The sequence below is a fragment of the Sus scrofa genome, chromosome 3, assembly GCF_000003025.6.
Source record: "Sus scrofa isolate TJ Tabasco breed Duroc chromosome 3, Sscrofa11.1, whole genome shotgun sequence".
Lineage (NCBI taxonomy): Eukaryota > Metazoa > Chordata > Mammalia > Artiodactyla > Suidae > Sus > Sus scrofa.
In genome coordinates, this window is record NC_010445.4 from 59,145,874 (window position 1) to 59,166,081 (window position 20,208).

Sequence of the window (20,208 nt, forward strand, 5' to 3'; positions counted from 1 at the left end):
TATGAACTCGACACACAAACACTCCAGCTAACACTGATCTTTGCATATTTCAACTCCTACTGTCCTTATTTATACTCAGTGCCACACAGTCCAGCAGTAATCTTTAAAATCTTAAGAGTTTGCCAATTATTTTGTGTGTTAACCATGACTATTTGTAAGATCCTTATAAGAGCAAGGAATGTGTAGTTCATGTTTCTTCTGAATCTTCCACTATACTGTGCACAGAGCATTTGCTTAGTCTAAATGAACTGAAATAATAAATTCCCAGGGGGAAAAAAAAAACAAAACAGAATGAAAAAATTGGAAGTTCCTGTTGTGGTACAACAGAAACAAATCCAACTAGTATCCATGAGGACACAGGTTGGATGCCTGGCCTTGCTCAGTGGGTCGAGGATCCGGCATTAACTGCGCTGTGGCGTCACAGGTTCAGATCACGCGTTCCTGTGGCTGTGGTGTAGGCTGGCAGCTGCAGCTTATTCGACCCCTGGCCTGGGAACTTCCATATGCTGCAGGTGTGGCCCCAAAAAAGACAAAAAAAATCCCAGTTTCTCGGATTACCTACATAGTCTCTCACATGGCTAGTTCTTTCTCTCCTTCATATGTATTCAGGTTCTGACCAATCAGAGAACCTCCTGTGGATTTTCTAAGAGTATTCCAATTTCCTGGGAACAAAGATGGGGGTTATTAGACCTGATTCCTAATAGCAGCTTACTTTCTTTCAAAAAACGACTCTCTGCAATAGACCTGTGGTTAGCACTGAAGATTCAGCAAGTCTGTAATGCAAAACATCTATTTACCTTGAAAGTACTTGCCACACACCAGACAGGCATAGGCATTGATATGTGACAGAGAGATGGAACACAGTTTTTCAAAGTCAAAGTCCAGCACACTCCTAAGAGAACCAAAATAAAACAGAAACAATTAATAGGGATGGATGCCTAGGCAAGCACCGAGTGAAGCAGCATTGGCTCCGTGTTCCCACGTAGCATCCTTCAGAGAATGGCTCAACAACCACATACAAATCATGGGAAACATGAACTCTTCATTACCTAGACATTTAATACAGTACCTCCACCCACCAAGCCCCAAAGTAGTGTAAAGGTATCTCCATCAGAGTTTCCACTGTGGCACAGTGAGTTAAGAATCTGACTGCAAGAGTTCCCATTATGGTTCAGCGGGTTAAGAACCCAAGTAGGAATTCCCATCTTGGCTCAGTGGTTAAAACGAATCCGACTAGGAACCATGAGGTTGCAGGTTCGATCCCTGGCCTTGCTCAGTGGGTTAAGGATCCAGCATTGCCGTGAACTGTGGTGTAGGCCGCAGATGCAGCTCGGATCTGGCATTGCTGTGGCTGTGGTGTAGGTTGACGGCTACAGCTCCAATTAGACCCCTAGCCTGAGAACCTCCATATGCCATAGGTGCATCCCGAAAAAGACAAGAGACAAAAAAAAAAAAAAAAAAAAAAGAACCCAACTAGTATCCATGATGATTCCTGGCCTTTCTCATTGAGCTAAAGATCTGGCATTGCTACAAGTTATGGCATAGTTTGCAAACGTGGCTCAGATCTGGCACTGCTGTGGCATAAGCCAGCAGCTGCAGCTCTGATTCAACCCCTCACCTGGGAACATCCATATACCACAAGTGCAGCCCTAAAAAAAAAAAAAGAAAAGAAAAAAAGAATCCAACTGCAGCAGCTCGAGTAGCTGCTGCAGAGGTACAGGTTTAATCCCTGGCCGGGTGCAGTGGACTAAAAGGATCAAGCTTTGTCCCAACTGCAGTTTAGATTCAATCTCTGGCCCAGGAACTTCCCATATAGCCATTAATTTTTTTTTAAGTTTTTAATTTAAAAAAAGAGATATCTTTATCAATGACCCTCTTTCTTTTTAGTATTCACAACCAGATGAGAATCTTCTATTACCTTCTCTGGAAGGAAAGCTACAAGTAGGACTAAAGTAACACAGTGCCAACAGCATTTCAAATGAAAAGACTGGGCATAAAATGACATAAAAAGAGCAAATAAACCCATTCATAAAAGAAAAATTTATTAAGAAGGCCATAAAAATAAGTGAGAAGTCTGAAGAATTTTAGGGAAATACCCAAAAACAGATCTATCTCCTCAAGTCATGGTATATGAACACTAGACAAGTGACAAAAAAAAAATTATTAGAAAAAAGAATGTATATATGTATGTGTGACTGGATCACCTTGCTGTACAGTAGAAAATTGACAGAACACTGTAAACCAGCTATAATGGAAAAAATAAAAATTATTAGTAAAAAAAACAATTTACCTCTACTGAATCCACAGGTGGCAAAGGGATTCCTTCTCAAGTATTAACTCTAATTAATCAGTAATGGTCCTAGGACAGCTGCACTGTCCATTAAAGGTGACACGAGGCACACATGGCTACTGGAGTTTAAATGTAAATTAATTAAAATTAAATAAAATTTAAAATTCACGGGAGTTCCCCTGTGGCACAGCAGGTTAAGGATCTAGGGCTGTCACTGCAGGGGCTCGGGTGGCTGCTCTGGTGAAGGTTCAATTCCTGGCCTGGGAACGTCCACGTGCTGCATGTGAAGGGTGCAGCCAATAAAAAATTTTATAGAATTTTTAAATTCAATTACTCAAGCCAACATTTCAAGTGGTTAGTAGCCACAGGTGCCTTGTGCCTACCACAATGAACAGCCCTAAAGAGCCACTCCATTGGTGCAAAAAAAAAGTCTATTAGACAGAGTTACCCGAAAGCATGTATGAAAAATCATCCTAAGATGCATCTGGGATCAAAAAATATCAGGATGAGGCAACCACCTCTGCTTTAGGACATTTTTTTTTTCTCTGCTGAATCCCAAGCACCTAGCGTAATACCTAGCACAGAGCGGGTGTTCAATAAATATTTAAATTTGCTATTGTCATTGACACAGTGTATCCCTTTACTTCCTCATACAAATTCAAAATGAACTACAAGTTCTCTGTGCATGTGCCCACCCTGAAAAAACATGCCCTCTGACACTTTCAACTGAAGGGCAAGAGTTCCCACTATGATGCAATGGGATCAGCAGCTTCCTAAAAGCAATGAGACACAGGTTCGCTCCCTGGCCAGGCACAGTGGGTTATGGATCCAGTGTTACCACAGCTGTGGCTTAGGTGGCAACTTAGATCTGATCCCTGGCTGAGAGGCAGCCAATAATGAAAAAAAAAATTTTTTTTTTTTTTTTTTTTTTGTCTTTTCTAGGGCTGCTTCCCGCGGCATATGGAGGTTCCCAGGCTAGGGGTCGAATTGGAGCTGTAGCCACCGGCCTACGCTAGAGCCACAGCAACACAGGATCTGAGCCACATCTGCGACCTACACCACAGCTCACGGCAATGCCGGATCCTTAACCCACTGAGCAAGGCCAGGGATCGAACCTGCAACCTCATGGTTCCTAGTTGGATTTGTTAACCACTGCACCATGACGGGAACTCCATGGAAAAAAAATTTTTTAATAAATACATAAATAAACTGAAGGGCAAAGATTAAAAAACATGGCAAGAAGTAGAATTTTCTGGGCAGAGAGCCTTTTTTTTTGGCCACACTCATGGGATGTGGAAGTTCCTGGGCCAGGGACTGAACCCATGCCACCCCTGTAACCAGAGCCACAGCACTGACAACGCTGGATTCTTAACCTGCTGAGTGAAAATGGAACTCCCAGAAAGCTTTAAAAGAGATAAAGTTTTTTTTTTGTCTTTTTGCTATTTCTTGGGCCGCTCCTGCGGCATATGGAGGTTCCCAGGCTAGGGGTCCAATCAGAGCTGTAGCCACCGGCCTACACCAGAGCCACAGCAACTCGGGATCCGAGCCGCGTCTGCAACCTACACCACAGCTCACGGCAACGCCGGATCCTTAACCCACTGAGCAAGGGCAGGGACTGAACCCGCAACCTCATGGTTCCTAGTCGGATTCGTTAACCACTGCGCCACGACGGGAACTCCTCCTAAAAGAGATAAAGTTTTTGAACATATTGCTCAACATACAGCCCAAAGAACTTTCTGCAGATTCCACTGTTCTTTTGCTGCCCTCTGCATCCCTGTGCTAGTGCATCCCTGTGCTACAGACCTGTTAATGGTATCCAGGTATGGGCAGTGGCGGCTCCTCTGGTCCTCAGAATCCAAGCGGCCATTCTTTGCTGAAAGGAAAATCATCAACAGCTTTGAAAATGGGAAAGCCATACTCAGGACCAACTACCAATAGAAACAAACACAGTGATAGGGAAAACTAATCAGGACGAGCTCCTGTATGGGTAGCCTGACAATACCCAGAAAAGCCACAAACTGAGAGAATACACTTGAAACACACATAACCAACAAAGGAATTGCTTGCAATTATTTAAAGAAAGCCAGTGAACAGATTTTTTAAAAAGACAACCAAACAGAAAATGAGGAAGACTTCCCACAAACATATGAAAAGATGCTCAGTCTCACCAATGATCAAGAAAATGCAAATCTCCTTGCACAACAATATACTTTCCTATCTACCAGAGAGGAAAAAAATAAATTAGGAAATTTAAAGTGTTGATGAGTATATGGAGCAGTGAGAATGCTCAGGGACTACTGGTGCGAGTGTAAACTGTTACAACCTCTTAGAAAATAGTACAAGGTCAAAGCTGAAATAGACCCTTTGACCCAGCAATCTCTCTTCTACCTTACATAACCTAGAGAAAATTTTCACACGTGTACCAGGAATGCTTTACTAAAGATTTTTATAGCAGCAATATTTGAAAGAGACCAAATTAGAAACAACTCAAATGTCTACCACATATGAAATGGAGAAATACATTTTGGTTAGTATATCATCAACAGAACAAATACTATGTTGCCATGAGACTGAAGCGCTACCTACTGTGTGAAAGAACGAGGCACCTAAAACTCTGTTGTCATGAACATCTACCCCAATGAACCTCACAATATAGCTAGCCAAAAAGAGCAAATCCGAAGACTACATACAGTATGATTTCATGTATAACAAACACAAAATAAAATAAAGTTTTACTTGGGAATGCATATACAAAGTAAAACTATAAATAATAAAGTAAAAAAAGTAGAAACGATCAGAAAAAACTCAGAACAGTGATTGCCTAAGCAAGCAAGGAAGGCAGGTAACAACTGGGAAAGGCCAAGGGAACTTCCAAGGTACTGCTTAAGTACCACTTCTTACACTAAACAGTGTCAGGAGGCAATTCTCCATGGGTCTCTTGAGTTTCCACCAATACTGTGACCAGAGGCACTGAATGCCTCCAGACTATCTTGTCAAGGATGTTTGGGAGTTCCGTGGTGCAGTGGGTTAATGATCCGGCTTGTCTCTGTGGAGGCACCGGTTCAATCCCTGGCAGTGGGTTAGGGACCTGACCGGAGCATAGGTCACAGCTCCAGCCTGGATTCAATCCCTAGCCCGAGAACTTCCATATTCCACAGGGGATGGGTGGGGAAAGGATGTTTATATAGTGAATCGCCTTGGGAAACAGATGGTATCTCCCTACAGAGCAAAGGGGAGGCAAGCACACAGCGCATTACAGAAGATTCAAGTTCTCTAAATTCAGAGTTCCTGTCCTGTGTGTATGGCTTTTCACCAAGCTGCACTATGGGAACTGACTTAGGAGAGTGATGACAATGCTATATCCTAGCCACTGTCATTGCTGTAATAAACTGTCTCAGGACCAACAGTCCCATGTATTTCCAACAGCATCCATGACACTGTGACAGGCTAATTTGGTAGTCTGCAAACAGGGTAAAATCTCAGACCATTCACGATTCTTTTGACAAGTGGTAGGTTTAAGGATATACACCCACACTCTTCTAGACCTGCACATTATGTTTAGTCTATCTTAGTGTTCATGATCTATTTCATGATAAAAATTAAAGGGAAAAAAAAAAAAAAGACAAGATAGTAACCACAACTGGGATCCTAGTATGTCCCAGAGAAAACAACCTCCTTACAACTATGCGAAATATCTAAGAAACCATTTATCTTCCAAAGGAAGGTAAACCTGAGGCTGACAGAATATTTAACTAAGGGAAATCAGAGAATATCCTGAAATTGTTAACTAGATTTTTCAAAGAACATTTATCAAGCACTTCCCATGAGCATAATAAAATCTAGACCCTGTACATAATACAAAATTCGTCAAACACAGAACTTTAAGCAAGAAATTTAAGAGTTAATATAAGACTAAAAATAGAATTACCATTTTGATCCAGCAATCCCACTCCTGGGCACCAATCCAGGGAAAACCATGACTCGAAAAGATACATGTACTCCAATGTTCACTACAGCACTATATACAATAGCCAAGACATGGAAACAATCTAAATGTCCATTGACAGAGGAGTGGATAAAAAAGATGTGGTACAGGAATTCCCGTCATGGCTCAGTGGTTAACGAATCCAACTAGGAACCATGAGGTTGCGGGTTCCCTGGCCTTGCTCAGTGGGTTAAGGAGCCGGCATTGCCGTAAGCTGTGGCGTAGCTTGCAGACACGGCTCGGATCCCATGTTGCTGTGGCTCCGGCACAGGCCGGCAGCTACAGCTCCGATTAGATCACCTAGCCTGGAAACCTCCATATGCCACGGGAGTGGCCCTAAAAAAAAAAAAAAAAAAAAAAAAAAAAAAAAAGATGTGGTACATATACACAATGGAATATTACTCAGCCATTAAAAGGAAAGAAATAATGGCATTTGTAGCAACATGGATGGACCTAGAAATCATCATGCAAAGTGAAGTCAGTCTCAGTGAGGCACCAACATCATATGCTATCACATGTGGACTCTAAAAAAAGGACACAATGAACTTCTTTGCAGAACAGATACTGACTCACAGACTTTGAAAAACTTATGGTTTCCAAATGAGACAGGTTGGGGGTTTGGGATGGAAATGCTATAAAATTGGGTTGTGATCATCACTGTATAACTATAAATATAATAAAATTCATCGAGTAATAAAAAAAGAAAAAAAGTTAATATAAAAGTATAACCCTTGGAGTTCCCATCGTAGTTCAGTGGTTAACGGATCCGACTAGGAACCATGAGGTGGCAGGTTCAATCCCTGGCCTTGCTCAGTGGGTTAACAATCCGGCGTTGCCGTGAGCTGTGGTGTAGCTTGCAGACGCAGCTCAGATCCCAGTTGCTGTGGCTCTGGCATAGGCCGGCAGCTACAGCTCCGATTAGACCCCTAGCCTAGGAACCTCCACATGCCGTGGAAGCGGCCCTAGGAAGGAAAAAAGACCAAAAAAAAAAGTATAAGCCTTGCAGAACAGACTTGTGGTTACCAAGGGGGAGGGGGAGGGAAGTGGGTGGTTGGGGAGCTTGGGGTTAATAGACACAAACTATTGCCTTTGGAATGGATTAGCAATGAAATCCTGCTGTGTAGCACTGGGAACTATGTCTAGTCACTTATGGAGCATGATAATGTGTGAAAATAGAATGTGTACATGTATGTGTAACTGGGTCGCCATGCTGTACAGCAAAAAAAAGAATTGTATTTGGGAAATAACTATTTAAAAAAATAATTATTTTTTTTTAAAAAAGAGTATAGGAGAAGCAGAATGAGTCCAGCAGAAGGAAGCAGAGGGCACAGTCATGGAGGGGATTGACACACTTGCTGGCTTGTTAAGCCTCTCAAAAGTGATGGGTTCAAAGACTACTTCCATTAACTTACAGAGGAACAGACACATGAAACCCACTTTCCCAAATTACTGTCTCAGAGGCAGGACTAGACTCCAGATCTCCCGGCTGCTATAGCCTCAGATAACAGAGCACTGTGGCCCAAGTGCACAACTTTCAGGCTCTGCACTCAAATTACAGCAGAACTCACTCCTGAGGTGTTTGTAATAACTGAAAGAGGTTAACACCTGTAAAACAACTAACACAGAGCCTGGCCTGTTAGGCATCTAATAAACTAAAGCTGCTGTTCACTGTTGTTGGAAATACTATAACTACTTTTATTATTAAGACTAGTACTACCCTTATTAAAACGCAGTCGAGTCAGGTGGCATGTGTAATGTGACCGCTTTGTGGGGAAGGAAGATTGTAAAGAGAAAAAGAAGAACGCCAGAGTGGAGCCCGCGCCCGGCCCCGCGCACCTCGCACCTCCCGCTCAGGCTCCGAGTCCTCGTCGACATCGCGCTCCCGCTTCACTCTCACGGCTGGGATTACTGGAGCCGGGGCCTCGCGCGCGCTCGCCGGCTCAACCTCCCGCTTCACGCGCACCGGGCTGCTCCGGGAGCTCGGCGCCTCGGTTTCCCGCTCCCGATCTCGCTCCCGCTTGACGCGAGCCGAGCTGCTCCGCGACTCGGACTCGCGCTTCCCGCGGGTCGAACCACGAGACTCCCGTTTGGACCGGCCGGACATCGCCACTACCGGCCCAGTTGCCCGGCGCAGACTCCGAGCGAGACGGAGCGCGGGGCAAGCAGCCAATCAGAAACGGCGCTGTTTACAGACTCTACGACTCGCCGATAGGGACAAATTACGCCGCAAAGAAGTACTGCGCCTCTTGTGAGTTTGGGGGGTGCTGTGGCCCTCCCAGAGACAGACGGGGGCCGGGGGCCGGAGAGCTACGGCCACTTTACCCATGATTTCTCTAAAAAAGACAAGAACTTTTTACTAGCTGCGGAATTTCCGGAAGCTGTCATTGGGCCCCAGGCTTCTTCAAGATACTTTGTGCCCTGCAACCAGAATTGGAAGGTCGTCTCCAGTTTCCGTGTCTCAGAGACTGACACCGAACCAGGATACAGTGGAGCGACCCCGAGGCTCTAATTCCACATTTAGAGGATTGTTTTTGGTATCACAGGAAAATGCAAACGACGATGAGATGAGGGAGACAAGTGACGCTGATAAAGCTCAAGCTTCAAGGCCTGAGACTTCCACGACCCCTTCCGCGACCACGAACTACTTTGTTTATATAGTTCTACTGAGTTGTGACTGACCTTCAATAAATTGCACGTTTGAAATGTGTAATTTGGGAAGTTCCCGTGTGGCTCAGCGGTTAACGAACCCGACTAGCATCCATGAGGACGGGGGTTCGATCCCTGGCTTTGCTTAGCGGGTTAAGGATCCGGCGTTGCCCTGAGCTGTGGTGTAGGTCGCAGACACTGCTCGGATCCCTCGTTGCTGTGGCTGTGGTGAAGGCCGACGGCTACAGCTCCCATTTGACCCCTATCCTGGGAGCCTCCATGTACTGCGTGTGCAGCCCTAAAAAGACAAGGGGTTCCCGTCCGGGCTCAGTGGTTAACGAATACGACCAGGAACCATGAGGTTGTGGGTTCGATCCCTGGCCTTGTTCAGTGGGTTAAGGATCCGGTGTTGCCGTGAGCTGTGGTGTGGGCCGCAGATGCAGCTTGGATCCCGCGTTGCTGTGGCTCTGGCGTAGGCCGGCAGCTGCAGCTCCAATTCGACCCCTAGTGGGAACCTCCATATGCAGCAGGATCGGCCCAAGAAATGGAAAAAAATAAATAAATAAAAAATAAAATAAAATAAAAAAGACAAATGAAACGAGTGTGCAATTTGGAATTCCGGGTGTGGTTTAGCAGGCTAAGAACCCGACACTGTCCGTGAGGATGCAGACTTGATCCCTGGCCTCCCTCAGTGGGTTAAGGATACAGCGTTGTCCCAAGCTGAGTTGTAGGTCACAGATGATGTGTGGAGGATCGGTGTGGATGTTGCATGGGCTGGCAGCTGCAGCTCCAATTTGACGTGCATATGGAACTTCCATATGCTGCAGGTGCAGCAGAAAAAAAATAAATACATAAGTTAGTCTGCTTGAATATCAATGGAGGTACATATACAGTCCAAAACCAAAGAGATAATGAACTTAACCACCAGCCACCAAGTGTTCTGCCCCCACCATTGACGTGCTTTCAGTGCACTCACTTTCTGTTTTTGTTTTTGTCCTTGTTGTTGGCCAGCTCTGGCATATGGAAGTTCCCAGGCCATAAATGGAACCCCCTACACATTAGCGACCAGAGCAGCTGTGGTAACAATGCCAGATCCTTAACCCACTGAGCCACAAGGGAGCTCCAGATCAGTGCACTTTCTAGAGTTTATCTAAATGGAAACACAGAACCAGTCTTTTTACCCCTGGCCTCGTTCACTCGCATATTTATTTTGAGATTCATCCACGCTGTTGAATGTGTAACAGCTCGTTATTTTTGACTGCTCAGCGATATTCCATCGTGTGGATGTATCAATCCATCCCTGTTCTAATCTTTTGTCTCTTTTTAAAGAGGATTCAAAAATGACACAGGCTCAGACCCCTGAAAAGCTCTAGATCCTCTCACGGAGAGAGTTAAGACGTCAGACCAGTGGGCGCTGGGTGGGCTGGAAGGGGGCATCCCCGCCACCGGTGGCGAAGGGGCCGAGGGGCCCGGTGCGGGCAGGGGGGTGGGCTGAGCAACGGGGGCGCCGCAGTTTGCCCTTCCGGGCACTGGCCTCCTCACGACCTCGCAGATCACGAGTAAGATGAGACGATCACGCAGCTGATGATGGAGTTTTCGCAGCATCTCATCACGGGAAAAAAAGACGAGAAGGCTCCACACAAATCACGGAGTGCTGTGATGGGTGCTTTGTATTTTTCTGAATTTTCTGGTGCATCAGCAGTAAGCCTAAATCCTGCTTTCTTATTGATAACGTCACAAAAAAGGCAAGGCCCCGCCGGGGGAATGGAAGTCGCGCACGTCCCATTCCCAGCACCACTCCACCAGCCCAGCTCACGCCTGGAACTCCGCGCGTGGTGACGCTCGGCCCGGTCGGCCGGTTCCCCGCCGACGTCAGGGTGCGGAGCCGGAAGTCGAGCGACGGGTGGCGCGGAGTTCTGCCTGCTGGAGGGCTGCCGTTGGAGCCGTTGAGGCGGAGGCGGCGCAGCTCCGCGCACAGAGCTCCAGATGGAATCGGCGCCGGGGCCCGGACCCGGCCTCTGCTACAAGCCGGGCGGGCGGCTGGACATGAGCCACGGCTTCGTCCACCACATTCGACGGAACCAGCTCGCCCGGTACCTCCCCGCCCCGCGCCACCGGCGCCACCCCTGGCCTGGCCTGGCCCGGCCGTCCCTGACTCCCGCTCGGCTCCCCGCAGGGACGACTACGACAAGAAGGTAAAGCAGGCGGCCAAGGAGAAGGTGAGGAGGCGGCACACGCCCGCGCCCACTCGGCCCCGCAAGCCGGACCTGCAGGTGTATCTGCCGCGACACCGAGGTGAGGCCGCCTGCCTCTAGCCCTCTGCCTGAACGCACTCTTCCTTTCTATATGGCAAAAAACAAACAACGAAAAAAAGAAACACACTCCTTAACCCCCAAGGCTCAGTTCATCTCGTCCCTTCCCGGAACTTCCGCCTCGACGCTCTCCAGCTGCCTCTCAGTGGTTCTCCCGGCAGAACAGGGACCCTCAAGACTAGTTAAGCAACACTATTACTGGACATACCTGGGAAGCGGCAGGAAGTTGTCTGCTGGTTTGCCCCCACTATACTGAATTCTCATATTCCCACCATCTAACAGAAAAAAAAAGGTTTGGCACTGTTCTAGACGACCAGGACATACCTGTGACATGAAGCCCAAACCCAGTTAATGACCTTCCCCCTAGCTTCCCACCCCCAGTTTCTCTGCCCTCTAGAGAGAGTTAAACCTACACCGCTAAATTTGTCGAGCCATCCTTAAAGTGTTTTTAGGTGTTAGGTACATCAATTCGTTTAGTTTCAAGAGGATCTCATAAAATGGGAATTTTCACGGGTTTCACAGTCAGGAAAACAGGTACAAACAAAGAGATTGAGTAACTTGCCTGAGATCTCTGAGAAGTAAATGGTAGAGCCTGGCCTGAACCCAGACAGATCCCTATCCACTTCTCTACTATTCTCCAATACTGTAGACAAAATGTGCATTCATGTACCTATTCGGAGATGGCTCTCTTCTGGTCCTGGGGCAGGGATAAAGGTGAATAAAACTGATGGGTGCCATGTTGTGCATACACACACACACATACACATTCTTGGTCCATGAGAAGATTGAGGTTTTGTTGTGTTTAGGGCTACACATGCGGCATATGGAAGTTCCCAGGCTAGGGGTCAGATCGGAGCTGTACCCACTGCCCTACACCACAGCTACAGCACACTGGATCCTAGCCACGTCTTGGACCTACACCAGAGCTCATGGCACTGATCCGAAACCACTAAGCAGGGCCAGGAATCAAACCTGCATCCTTAAGGATCCTATTCAGATTCGTCTCCACTGAGCCATGACGGGAACTCTGCTTGGGGCTTTCTTTATGGCATGTTTTCCTATATCATCTCTGTGCAGGAGCTCCAGCAGCCTTCCCCATATCCCTCTCACTCTGGTTCCATCCTTCCAGATGCCTCTACCCATCCAAGCAACCCAGACTGTGAGGAATCCAGTGAAAGCAGCAGTAGTGGCGGCTCTGAGCCAGAGCCTCCCGGTCATCAGCTCTTCTGCCTAGAATATGAGGCGGACAGCGGAGACATCACATCAGTTATCGTGTATCAGGTATGCCTAGTGGAAACAGCTGCAGCCTGAAGGTCCTGGGCCGTGATGGAAATCACTGCCAGACCCTGAGCCACTGTTTTCCTCAGGGCCAGTGGGAAGTGTCTGCCCCACATGAGGGCACAGACCGCTGGGCGATGCGTTTGAGCACAAGTCCCTCCCTTCACACAGTGACTGTCAGCGGGCAACAGGGAGGGCTCGAAGCCCCCAGTTGAGAGTCACTATTACAGGGGACGCCTGGGAAATGACAGGCACTAGCAAGAAGTTGTGAGTCACAGAGTTCTGTGAGAGTGTTGTCTGGGGACAGGGCAGGTTGCCTTTCCAGAAGAGACCAGGCCCTGAGCTTCCTGATTCTTCCCCCACGTAGGATGATGATCCAGGAAGGGTGAGTGACAAGGTGTCAGCACATACGCCTCTGGAGCCACCTATGCGAGAGGCCCTCAAGTTGCGCATCCAGGAGGAGATTGCAAAGCGTCAGAGCCGACCCTGACCAGCCTGGATTCGCTGCCCAGGGAGCCGCCCTTAGTTTGGGGGTGCCAGGACCAGTCTGGGCTGATCTTGAGACACCCCCCCACACCAGAGCCGCCACATCTACAGGAAAAGGGCGTCACCAGGACTATGCCTGGCCGCCTCCCTTGTAGCCATTCTTTCTTGTAGATTGGCCCATTTGACCAGCCAATTTCTGGGATTTTTTGAGGATTTTGTTTGGTTAGTTTGGTGTTCTGGAAGTAAGGATCCCAAGGAGAGCTGAGGTTTATGAAGCCTTGTGCCAACGTGCCGCTTTCTCTCTGGGGTCACATGCTCTGGGACACCCACCTCATGAGCCCTCTTTGTTATGGTTCCTTTCTTCCATATTTGTCCTCACTTCATCCCTGCTTTCCTAGATCTTTTCAGCTCTGTGTCTTTGTTCTTTTCTTTCCTTCCTTTCTTTCTTTCTCCAAATTCATCAGTTCCACTACCACCCCCCCCCCACCTCCCAGTGTGACTGGGCACCTACAGCTGCTCAGGACTTGGCAGGTGGGGGTTCTGGGCTCTACCTTTCTAACCAGCTCTCCAGTGATTCTGGTACCAATCCAGTGGGAGCTCTTCTTTGATGCTCACATACAATCATGTCCCCTCCCCTTCCAGGGCTTTTGCACATTTCTCTCATGCCCGGCTGCTTAGCCTGGTCTAAGGCACCTAGAAAGATGATGCCAGAACTAAACTGAGAGGATTTCTCGTCCTGCCTTGGTTCGGACTACAGAGCCCCAGCTTCTAACCTCACCCCCCACCCCTGAGCTGTGAACAGACCGTCCTCTGTTCAGGCTGAAGAGGGATTATCAAAACAAGCTTGAAACTGTGTTACCAAGTATGATTGAACAGTCTTTAATGCCCACAGGAAGGGAAATTCAACATGAGCAATAATCGCCTATTCAATCATTGCCTAGTTGGGAAAAAGGAAAAAAAAAAAAAGCCTGAACAGTGCCCTCAGGGGAGCAAAGGGAGCCTCTGTGGTCTGTCCTTCCCCTGCTCTGTGCTTTCTCCCGTCCTACCTCCCAAGAAGGCCTGAGAATGAGGCTCCCAAGCATGTCCCTGCTTTCACCGAAGTGAACATTATTCCTCGTGCAGGCTGGGGCTAAGGTGTCAGGGCTCCACAGCGGATCCTGTGCACTGCAGGTCCAGGCCACTGCAGTTTTCCAGCAAATGGGCCTAAGCTCAGTCACTGAATTATGGGGTTTAAGGGAACCCCTGAGCACTGAGACGTCTTCAAACCAAAGCCCCCCTGCCCTGCCCCAGAGGTTTCTCCTCACACATCAGGGTCTCAAGATCCATCTGGCTGGTCCCTCTCAGCAGCTTTTCTCTTAAAGGACAAAAAAAAGCAGCCGAGGGCACTTTTGACTTGTGCCCCCACAGCCCTGAAAATCTCCCACCTCGGAAACGGAGCAAGGCAGCTACTTCAGCTGCATTGTTAACATGCAGCAAGTCACAGCTTGCAGGGAAAGGTGAGTGAAGTGGATACATTAGAAAGGCCTCCTTGGAGTTCCCACTGTGGCATAACAGGATCTGTGCTGTCTTAGGAGTGCTGGGACACAGGTTCAAACCCCGGCCCGGCACGGGGACTAAGGATCCAGCGTTGCCACAGCTGTGGCATAGGTGGCAACTGCAGCTTGGATCTGATCCCTGGCCCAGGGAACTCCAGATGCCTAGGGGCAGCCAAAAAAGAAAAAGGGGAAAAAAAAGAAATGCCTCCTTAAGAAGGCAGCCAGGAACCAGCACGCTCCTGACCCACAGGGCTGGCCCAAGTTTCAGTGCCTTAAACTTGCCCGTCCTGGGCTTTGTTCTGCTTTCAAAGGAGAAAGTCCATCCTCACTCAGTCAGGCTGGAAGTGCCTTTTGACTTCTAAAGTTAACTACCCTCTAGAACCTCCCCTGTTGAGGATTCTCCGCCTTAACTCTATCTGCAGTCTTCCTGCAGCTCAGAGGACCAGTCATGTCAGTCTGCCAGCTCCTCAGCTCAGCTCAGCTGGCCTGGATGGAGCATTTTGCTGGAACTCTTAGGCTTCCTAGTCTGGAAATACTTTTAGGGTTCGTTTTCTCACAGTTGGATGACCCATTTCCTGGATGTATTACGGAATTTAGCAAGCAGACCAGAAGAGGAGGCCGGATGGCACTTTTAGCCTCCATCCCTGTTTTGTGACAAGCGTACCTATTCTGTTCTCCTTTGTTGATCATGTAATCCTCACAGTCTGAGGTAAGACACTGAAGGGAACTTCCTTGCAAACTTTCTCTAAAGGTGCTTGCCTTATCAAGTGCACATAAAGTATTTTCCACACAAGAAAGCTTTCTAATTCTTAGCTAATTTGTGCCATGGGACTATATAAGCGCTAAGCCTGATACTTAAGTGAGAAGTTGGCCTTCAGAGCAGGCCTGTTGGTGGGAATGTTGCCATGGCTCCAGGGCTGCCTGAAATGCTTCCTTGCTGGTGGCCCACAGCCCCCTGACAGCCTTAGAGCTCAGGCTCATTGCTCCCGCCATCCCTCAGCCCAGCCCAAGATGGTGCTATCCAGCTAATTTACCAGACCTGCCTCCCAGTGCCTTTCATCTCTTTTCACATATCAGCACTTTGCCCTCAAGGAGCATGTTCCAGAGCATTTCCCAGAGGCTCTAAAGATGTCCCAAAGAGGACTGTCCCGTGCTGTTTGGTGCAGTGACAACAGCGTTAGACTAGCAGGCCGCTTCCGAGTCAACATTCATTTGACAAGATGTGATCACCACCACCTTAAAAAAAGAAAAGGCTAGTAGGCTGATAGGCCTATCTCATGCTCATCCAAAAAGAAGTGTTTTTGAAGTTCCCTTTGTGGCTCAGTGGTTAATGAAACTAACTAGAATCCATGGGAATGCAGGTTCAATTCCTGGATTCGCTCAGTGGGTTAAGGATCCAGCGCTGCAGTGAGCTGTGGTGTTGCAGATGCAGCTCAGATCCCACATTGCTGTGGTGTAAACTGGCGGCTGCAGCTCTGATTCAACCCCTGCCTGGGAACTTCCATATGCTGTGGGTGCAGCCCTAAAAAACCAAAAAAATGACTGGTGGCCTGATATCTCACGCTCATCCAAAAAGAATTGTTCTTAGTGTTCCCTTGTGGTGCAGTGGGTTAAGGATCTGGTGTCACTGCAGCAGTTCATGTAGCTGCTGTGGCATGTGTTCAATCCTTGGCTCAGGTGCTTTTGCATGCTGTGGGCACAGCCAAAAAAAAAATTCCAAGGCTTAGCCTCAGTAAATGAACACTTCATTTTGTTTCTATTTTGTTTTGTTTTGTTTTTTGGCCATACCCTTGGCATGTGGAAGTTCCTGGCTCAGGGATCAAACCCAAGCCATAGCAGTGACATTGCCCAGTCCTTAACCACTAGGCCACCAGGGAACTCCTCAAACCTTGGATTTGAAGACTTTGTGTTTCCTGGGCCACAGCAGGTGATGGTACAAATAGAAGAAGCTGGGGTTTGCAAGGGCTTTCGGCCATTCCAGAGTAAACACTAAACTTGAGTTCCAGCCAGTTGGCAAGTGTGGAAGTGTTTGAAGAATGGTAATGCAAGAAGGTTTCCCTACTCAGCTTTTTGAACTGAGTGCAAGTAAGTGCCTGGCCAGCCAGTAGGACCAGTGTGGGCAGTTAGAAATGCTTCTCCCTGTGGACAAGCCCCTGAAAGGGACATTCCATCTTCATTGGCCCACTCCAGTGGTCACTGCCATCTAGAGATTAGCCCATGAAACTGGAAGAAACCCTTTGGGATGGTGAGTCTCCAGCCTGCTGGGCATCTGGCAGGAATTGTGGATGATGGGGTAGGGATCCCCAGCCGGTACATAAGTGTAAATGAGGCCTCTGCAAATAGAAGAAAAAGGACAGATCAGTTTCCTACCTCTGAGCCTTCTCTAGGGAGAATCATCATGGAATGTTGATAATTATCTGAAACATTTTAAGTGTCCTTGTTGAATTCCTGTCCTGTCCATGAAGAATGAAATGACCAAGAAGCCACAGGCACCCATCCCAAATTTCCCCAGGAGCTGGAGTGATGCCAGAAGGGAAAAGAGTGAATGGCTCCTCTGCCTTCTCAGAGCCACCAGAACGAGAGACTGGTTACTCTGGTTGTATCGTGTTAAATGTATTAGAAGCCATACATTCTTCTGTTTTCTCATTTCCAGTGTTTTCTGCTGTGTGGATGAATAAAGTGGTATGTGCAAAATATTTGAAAGTCCTGAAGGGAAGGTGCTTTCCAAATACAGTGTTCTTTTTAACTAATAAACTTACTATTTTTATAGCACTGTTTTTGCCAAGAGTTGTGAAATCACTTGTGTACCTAGGGGAGTGAAGATTATATGCTGCCCTAAAGTCATTCAGCACCATAGAATCAGCACTTGAAATCTCATTTCTTGTTCAGCCTATTTTAAGAACTGTCCTGGTTGGAGCATAACAAGCAGACTCACGTGGCATTAGAGCTGGAAGGGACGTTTAAGGACATCTGGTCCTACTTCTTACCTGATAAGCAACTCTTCCCTACTGACTGCCCATGAAAAGAGCCCTTCTGTCTGGGGCTAATTCTATCTTAGGGACCACTCAGACTGTCCAGTTAAGCCAAAATCTACCTCCTTGTCAAGGCTCTGGAGTGCTTGCCTTATCTCCACTTTATGATGGAACAGCCAGTTTGGAACCTCAGCCCTCTCAGGCCTTCCCCCATGATCATGGTTGGAGAAGAACTCAAACCCAGCTCAGTAGAGGACAGTAAATGCTGATTAAGAATCACAAAGCTGCGAGTTCCCATCCTCTTTGAATTTTTACAAAGAAAGAGAAGATACCTTCTGTCTCTTCCTTTTCCCAATCTCTGTCATCAAAGGGAAAAGCAGATAGGGGTTTGGTACCAATAATTCTCCAGCTCTCTCTGCATATATATCCATATGCACATGTATACACACACAGAGTTTTAAACAGTCAATTACAAACATTGAATCCTCAAAATAGATATGAGCCCAAGCTCTGGATCTGAATGCCAGCTCCATCACTTAGCTGCTCTGTGACCTTGGGCAAAATATTTCATCTCTCTGTATTTTACTTTATCTATAAACTGAGGTAATAAAAATAGCAATGTCAAAGTTTTGGGGAATGGATTCAGTAAGATGATACATGTACAGTGATTACCTTAGTTTCTGGCCTGTAGCAAGTGCTTTAATAAATGTTAGCCATTATTATTAAAAAAAACAAAACAAAACAAAAAAAAAACACCACAAAGCTGGGAGTTACCATTATGGCTCAATGGGTTAAGAATGCGACTAGCATCCACAAGGATGTGGGCTCCATCCCTGGCCTCGCTCAGTGGGTTAAGGATTGATATAGTCACGAGCTGTGGGGTAGGTTGCAGAGACAACTTGGATCCCATGTTGCTGGGCTGTGGTATACACTGGCAGCTGCAGCTCTAATTCAACCCCCAGCCCAGGAACTTGCATATGCTGTGGGTGTGGCCCTAAAAAGGAAAAAAAAAGGGATCAAAAGCTTCCAGTGAGGTTAGGAAATGATGAGGGTTCACAGCACCATCGGGCAGAGAGAACAAGGTACCTGCTCCAATAGGTACAGCCCCGGGCAGGAAAATGATGCTTCTCTGTAAATTAGAAAGAGACACTCCTGGGGAGTTCCCGTCATGGCACAGCGGAAACGAATCTGACTAGGAACCATGAGGTTACAGGTTCGATCTCTGGCCTTGCTCAGCGGGTCAAGGACCTGATGTTGTTGTGAGCTGTAGTGTAGGTTGCAGATGCAGCTTGGATCTGGAGTTGATGTGGCTGTGGCATAGACCAGCAGTTGCAGCTCTAATTCAACCCCTAGTGTGGGAACTTCCATATTCCTCGGGTGCAGCCCTAAAAAAGAAGGGTGGGGGTGGGGGAAGAGGCACTCCTTTGTCCTGGGGCACAGAGCATGGCTAGCAGAAGGTGGGCTGGATTTTATAGCCACTGCTCCTTCATCCAGGTATTGCACAGTGATGACTCTGCATAGCCATGTTTCTTGGTCCTCTTTTAACTACCCGATCTGATTTGGAACAGGTTTCCTGTTTCCATTTTTACCTAACACCAGGTCCAAAAGCATTTTCCCCTCTGCAAGCCATTGTCCAGCTAGGTTATCTGCTCCATTTCCCCCACAGTACGAGGCCCTACTTTGGCCTATTACCTTTGCATTGCCAGTGCTGCTGAATTTAAGCTCCTTAGTTCCTGGCAGCCTGGGTCCACGCTCCCTTTCAGATAAAGATCTCTCAGCACCAGTGTTGTCTCACAAGGGCTCCAGCAGATGCTGGGCTGCCTTTGAGAGTGCCAGGCACATTTCTGATGTATAAGATGATTCCCTGCCTTTTTAATCATGAAAAGAAATGTCCAGGAGAGCACCATCAAGCCAGCAGCCACTGCAGCCGCCCCAACCTGTGCGCTCTGAGGGGATTCAGGATGGAGAAAAGCAGATTGGCCCTAGGTAGTTAAGGTGCATATCAAAGGAATGGTTTCAGGGAGCCCAGACTCTTCCAGAATGCAGAAAAGCACTAAATTCATTAACTTGGGATGGCTGGTTTTCTCTAACAGCAATCTTTTGATATTCTGCCTACCTCGTTTTTTCTTGCAAAAACTCCTATAGGAGTTTCCATAGTGGCACAGTGGAAATGAATCCGACAAGGAACCGTGAGGTTGCAGGTTCTATCCCTCGCCTCCCTCGGTAAGCTGTGGTATAGTTCTCAGAGGCGGCTCGGATCTGGCCTTGCTGTGGCTGTGGTGTAGACTGGCAGCTGTAGCTTCAATTGGACCTCCAGCCTGGGAACCTCCACATGCCTTGAGTGCAGCCCTAAAAAGCCAAGAAAAAACAAAACAAAACACCTCCTCTATATCCTGGCTTCTCCCTTACCTCTTCAGAGCAGTCCCTCAGAGCTCTCTGAAAGGCTGCCTCCTGGGATCGTGTCCTCAGAAAGTTCACTGAATAGAAAATAATTCTCAACTTGCAGGCTGCGCTTTTTTTTTTTTTTTTTTCAGTCAACATGAATTCTGATGAAGCTGTTGGGTAACTTATCCTCACACTATCCTGGTTGCCTTTTTTTTTTTTTTTTTTTAAAGCCCTATCCACAGCATGGGGAAGTTCCTGGGCCAGGGATAGAACCTCGTGCCACCGGAGCCACCTGAGCCACTGCAATGACAATGCTGGA

General features: G+C 47.4%; 2 protein-coding genes across 2 annotated transcripts in view; one reads left to right on the forward strand and one right to left on the reverse strand.

Annotated features, from left to right (window-relative positions):
* USP39 (ubiquitin specific peptidase 39) overlaps positions 1-10,724 on the reverse strand; it is a 35,217-nt gene extending 24,493 nt beyond the window's left edge. The window contains exons 1-3 of the mRNA XM_013987875.2: positions 8,112-10,724; positions 4,094-4,163; positions 798-892 (exon numbers count right to left, since the gene is read on the reverse strand). Of these exons, the coding sequence (XP_013843329.1) occupies positions 798-892; positions 4,094-4,163; positions 8,112-8,379 (433 nt within the window). The 5' untranslated portion in view covers positions 8,380-10,724. The remainder of the gene's footprint in view (positions 1-797; positions 893-4,093; positions 4,164-8,111) is intronic.
* C3H2orf68 (chromosome 3 C2orf68 homolog) lies at positions 10,782-17,305 on the forward strand. The gene is made up of 4 exons (XM_003354742.4): positions 10,782-11,014; positions 11,098-11,216; positions 12,363-12,514; positions 12,879-17,305. Exons 1-4 carry the CDS (start codon positions 10,908-10,910, stop codon positions 12,999-13,001), a joined length of 501 nt encoding a protein of 166 aa, XP_003354790.1. The 5' UTR covers positions 10,782-10,907; the 3' UTR covers positions 13,002-17,305.